Source organism: Echinops telfairi, unplaced genomic scaffold, assembly GCF_000313985.2.
Source record: "Echinops telfairi isolate 266 unplaced genomic scaffold, ASM31398v2 ScPeMD7_23;HRSCAF=83, whole genome shotgun sequence".
NCBI classification, from domain to species: Eukaryota; Metazoa; Chordata; class Mammalia; order Afrosoricida; family Tenrecidae; genus Echinops; species Echinops telfairi.
In genome coordinates, this window is record NW_022103920.1 from 6,668,683 (window position 1) to 6,673,639 (window position 4,957).

General features: G+C 52.6%; 1 protein-coding gene across 1 annotated transcript in view; it reads right to left on the reverse strand.

Annotated features, from left to right (window-relative positions):
• TBXAS1 (thromboxane A synthase 1) overlaps positions 1–4,957 on the reverse strand; it is a 146,482-nt gene that overhangs the window by 69,718 nt on the left and 71,807 nt on the right. Inside the window, exon 4 of the mRNA XM_013007564.2 lies at positions 3,825–3,921. Coding sequence (XP_012863018.1) covers positions 3,825–3,921 — 97 coding nt within the window. The remainder of the gene's footprint in view (positions 1–3,824; positions 3,922–4,957) is intronic.

A 4,957-nucleotide genomic window follows, 5' to 3' on the forward strand; every position in this document is an offset into this window, starting at 1 on the left:
GTGTGAGCAGAGGTGGGCACTCAGGTTAGACAATGAAGCCCTGCATTATCCAAGTTCCTATTCGCTTAATGCATCAGGCTAACATGCCGCGGTTCTTTCTGTATCACAAGGGACCATTTGGTGGAATCTTGCACGGGCTAAGCGTTTAATGTTTACAGAATGAATCTATAATAAAGTCGAGTCGCTGAACACTTAAGTAAACATCGCTTATTAGAGGAAGGCAGCCCGGCGTCAGGAGGGAGGCATCACGCCTCGCTAAGCTCCGTGAGTTCTTGGAGCAGAGGAATAAGCATATGGATAAGAGGGACCCACAGAACCCAATTTAATTTGACTTTCAAAAACCTGCGAGGAAATCCCACTCTGAAAGGCTGTTTTTCCAAGACTGGCTCATGAAGGGCCGTTTAATCATGGGTATGGAGTTGGCTAAAAGACCATAAACAGAGCTAACGAGAAATGGAGACAGTCCCAGATGGAGAAGGATAAACACGGGGCTCCGATGCTCTCCTCTACGACGAGGATCCCTGGTGACGCCGTGGGAAGGGCCTGGCTGCCCACGACAATGGCAGCAGTTCAAGAAAGATGTGTCAGGTTGGACCCACTGCCCTCCAGGCAAGGCCGGCCCATAGCGACCCCATAGGACAGAGTGGGAACCACTGCTGTGGGGTTCCCGGACTGTCAGTCTTTACAAGAGTACAAACCCTCATCTTCTCCCGAGGAAGGGCTGGGGTTTCGGACAGCTGACTTGGTGGTTGGCAGGCCAACACGTCGCCCATCCCACCAGCAGGGCTCCTCTGGAAAGATGACAGCTTTGGAAAGCCCGCGGGGCAGTTCTACTCAGTGCTAGAGGGCGCTGTGAATCAGCATTGATTGGAGTAGATAGGGGAGCTTCCAAACGCCGGTGGAACAATGGGCACGAAGGATCGTGGGATCCCCCCCCCCACAAGCTTTGTGAAGTCTGCTGTACCTTGGGTCTCCAGGGTCAGGTAGCACCTAGCTCTTCCGCAGGGAGTGTCAAGCTGATGGGAATGTAATTCGATGGGAACAAGAAGATGTAGCTGACTGCCTACTCATGCTCAGTGTGCTTGGGCCACAGGGATAAAAAAGCGTGCCAGATAGCGTTTCTGACCTTAAAAGACCAATCGTCAATTTTGGGTGATGCCTTCATTTTTCTGGTCAAAAAAATATCCAGCAGAAGACCCAAGGCCATTGTGTGAGTCTGGGTGGACTAGCAGAACAAATTCACGGACACTCATATGTGTATAAGAAAGAGGTTGATAGACAAGAGCAATCGAATACTGAGAAAAAAGTTCAGCGCTGGAGACCCCTGCCAGCCCCGAGTGCCTCTACCACCACTGGAGCCGCAAGACTTTGCACCCACTGACCTGAGATCTTCCTGCATTCGGCGTCACTGCATGTGTTTTGTGAGTCTGAAGAGGAATGTATAGACTGGTATCAAACATATGGCCTAATATCCGACTTTCGGACTTGATCTGGACTGGGCTGGGATGCTTTCTCAATCCACAATTGCTCTCGGAAATAAAGCTCTTCCTTACACATAGATGCGTGCCACTGAATCTATTTCTCTTAACACTCTTAACACACCATGTGCCCGGGTAGAACTGCCCCTTTGGGAAAGGAGCCTGGGGGCTAATCAGCACGGGCTCAGCAGTGGGAAACCACCAGCCGCTCTGGAGGAGACAGAAGAGGCTGTCCATGCCCGTCAAGAGGTCCAGTCCTGGAACCCACAGGGGCAGTTCTGCTCTGACCCACCGGCTCTCTGTGAGTTGGAACTGGCTCGATGGCGGTGGGCGTTTTAGAGGCTGGATCTTTGCGTATGCAGGTCCCTTGATCTCTCTCCCCCAGAGCTGTGGGGTGGCTTTGAGCATTGGCCATTAGAGGCTGAGTGCTTAGCGAGGACCTTTAACGACTCAATCAGACACTCCTGCCAATTCTCCTAACCTCTCAGAGCCTTCCTTTCCTCCCCTGTCAGACGGAGACGCTCATAAAGTGCCCGTGGGTTTTCATGAGGAAACTTAACCCTGGGCCACTCACTGCAAAGAACCACTGCTTAACTTCTTCAACCTAAACCCAGGCATCTCCTATCCAGCAAGCCTCCCCTGGCTGCAGCCTAGGAGCCCTGCTGGCAGAGTGGTTACGTGTTGGGCTGCTCACCACGAGGTCAGCAGTTCAAACCCAGCAGCTCCGTGGGAGAAAGACAAGGCCGTGTACTCTGATAAAGCGTGGCCCTCCTGGAAACCCAAAGGCACGCTTCTCCCCTGCCTTTCAGGGCCGACGGGGTCAGAGTGACCTCAATGGCAGTACGTGGGTTTGGGCTCGCTCCTCATCCTGGAGGAAGATGAGGTGGTCTCTCCCTTGAGCCGCCCAGTCCTGGAAACCCCAGCAGCAGATCTTCTCTGCCCTGTGTCGTTGTTCTGAGCCAGAGACAAGTCGATGGCGTGGGCTTGGGGGTCCACACGCCAGCGTCTCGGGGGACACCGGTGGTGAAGTATTGGACTACTCCCTGAAAGAAGAAAAGTCCTTGGCTTCTGAAAGACCGCAGCCTGGGGTCCCAGTGGGGAGTCGTTCGACACGGCAAGGGTGACAGCCGGTGTCCCTTGGTTTGGTCCCAGCTCTGCACGTTGCCCGCAGGCGCCACGCTGCCCGTGTATAATGGTGCGGGTCTCTGAACTTCTCTGCCCCCCTCACTAGACCGTGCGTGACCTCTTTGAGGGCAAGCTGTGTCTTTGATCTTTCAAATCAGCTCCCACCCCGTGCCCGGCGCACGGCAGGGGTCTGAAAGGTTGCCGAACCATCAACAAGAGAAGGACGACTCTGTGACCAATTGCCCTTATCGTAAAGTCCCATTTGATTATGAAGACAATTGTTGGCACGTAGAGATGATCACAGGTCGGTTTTTCTCTAGTTCTGCAGTTATTAATTCACGTTAGACGTTTCCCTAAAATCAGCATGAGGCGATGGGTCTGCTCTGGCTAGGGTTGCTCTCTGTGCCTCGGGAAATGTGAACCACGTCATCTTCTGCCACGTCTTGTCGCCTCACCCCTTCCTGGGGATTCCCCATCACAGATACAGACTGGAGGACACGCTGTCCAGAAGAGAGGGGCTGTGCTTCTCCCCTTAGTGGGTTGGAGACGTGAGTTAATGCACAGGGGACCCTTAAAAGGCTTCTCCTCCACGGGGACAGAACTCCCTGTCCCCCGCCCCCCCTCCCCATGCAATACTCTCAGGAGAAGACGGACACACAGGGGAATCTCGGTTTGACTTTTATACTTTCCCTCCGGCCTTCATGATCCTTGCTCTGTCTCGCCGGGTCACTTGCCCTGCGCCCTCTCCATCCCCCTAGCTTTGAAACCAGTTTCAGAAATCCTGCCGGCAGTGGCATTTTAATGAGCTCAACTTCTTTTTGGCCTCAAGGAGCCCTGGTGGGGTGGTGCCTACACGTTGGGCTGTGATCCATGAGGTCAGCAGTTCGAAACCACATCCAGCTCCGTGGGAGAAAGATGGGGCTTTCTACTCCGTCAACAGAGTCTCGGGAACTCACAGGGGCAGTTCTACCCTGTCCTAAAGGGTCACCCGGAGTCAGTATGGACTCCGTGGAGTGAGTTTTGAGTTTCTCATTTGCTTTGACTTCCCTAAAGGATTCTTTACCTGCAAATGCCATTCTCTGTGTAAGTGCACTAAAAATCTGAGTTCCCAGAGGGGCTCTGGTTTGGGTTGAGCAAGCCTGAGCTAGGTAAGAGGCCCGGTCACCTTCTGAATGATGACGCTCACACACCCTCATCCACATTCAGACGGCGCCCACGTACCATTCGGTTGCTGAAGTTGCTGAAGTTCTTCACCAACACCTGCTCGATCATGTCTGGATCAGAAATGACAATGAACATCCGACGACCAAGATAGTACCTGGGAAGGGAAAAAAGGGTGCGTTAAAATGTGCTCTATTTCCTTCCCCACTCCTCCTCTCCAGGAAGAAGTCTCGGTGGGCTGCAATGAAGCATCAGGTGGTGTGGAGAAGACAGGGAAGAAGAAGCCATCTGTCCTGGATGAAGCCTAACCAGAATGCTCTTTAGCAGTGAGGATGGCAAACCTTGATCTCTCGTACTTGGACAAGTGACCGGGGAGACCAGTTCCTGGAGAAGGACATGGCGCTCGGGAAAGTAGAAGGTCCGTGAAAAAGAAAGACTCTCAACCAGACAGATGGACGCCATGACTGCAGGAAGGGGCCCCGCCATGACCACAATGGAGGACGGCGGGGTCTCACTGTGTTGTATGGGTGTCATTGGGTGGGAACCAACTGGGCCGCACCTCACAGCAAGACGACAATCCCAAGGGGTGGGAAGGCGGTCAAATTTCATTCCATAGATATTCATGGAATTCCACGTTGTGCTAGCACCTAACAGTTCCCACAGAACATCAAAGTCTTTAAAAAACAAAAAACCTCCAATCCAGACTTCCTGGATTGTTTGAACAGAAGACTCCCTGAGACTATTGTTCAGTGATGCTCTTCCATCCTTGAGCCCAATGACAGACTGGCTTACACACTAAAGACTGTCACCCATGAAGGCTGCATTGCTAGGCTTGAGCCGATTGCTGCAGCCACAGGGGCAATCCGTCTCATGGGAAACCTTATTTTTTGCTGGTGGTCCTCTGGGCTGCTAGCGCAAGGCCAGTGGTTCAAACCCACCAGCCACCCCGTGGGAGAAAGATGAGCTATCTGCTCCCATAAAGATTTTTCATCTCCGAAACCCCATATAGGGTTACTCTGAGTTGGAATCCAACTGATGGCAGTGGGGGTTTTTGTTGTTGTTTGTTTATTTGTTTGTGACTGGACCGAGCCTGATAGCCTTCTCCAGGGACTGGTCCCTACTGATAACATGTCCAAAGTCATGGAGACAAAGAGTCACCATCATTGCATCTGAAGAGCATTCTGCCTATATTT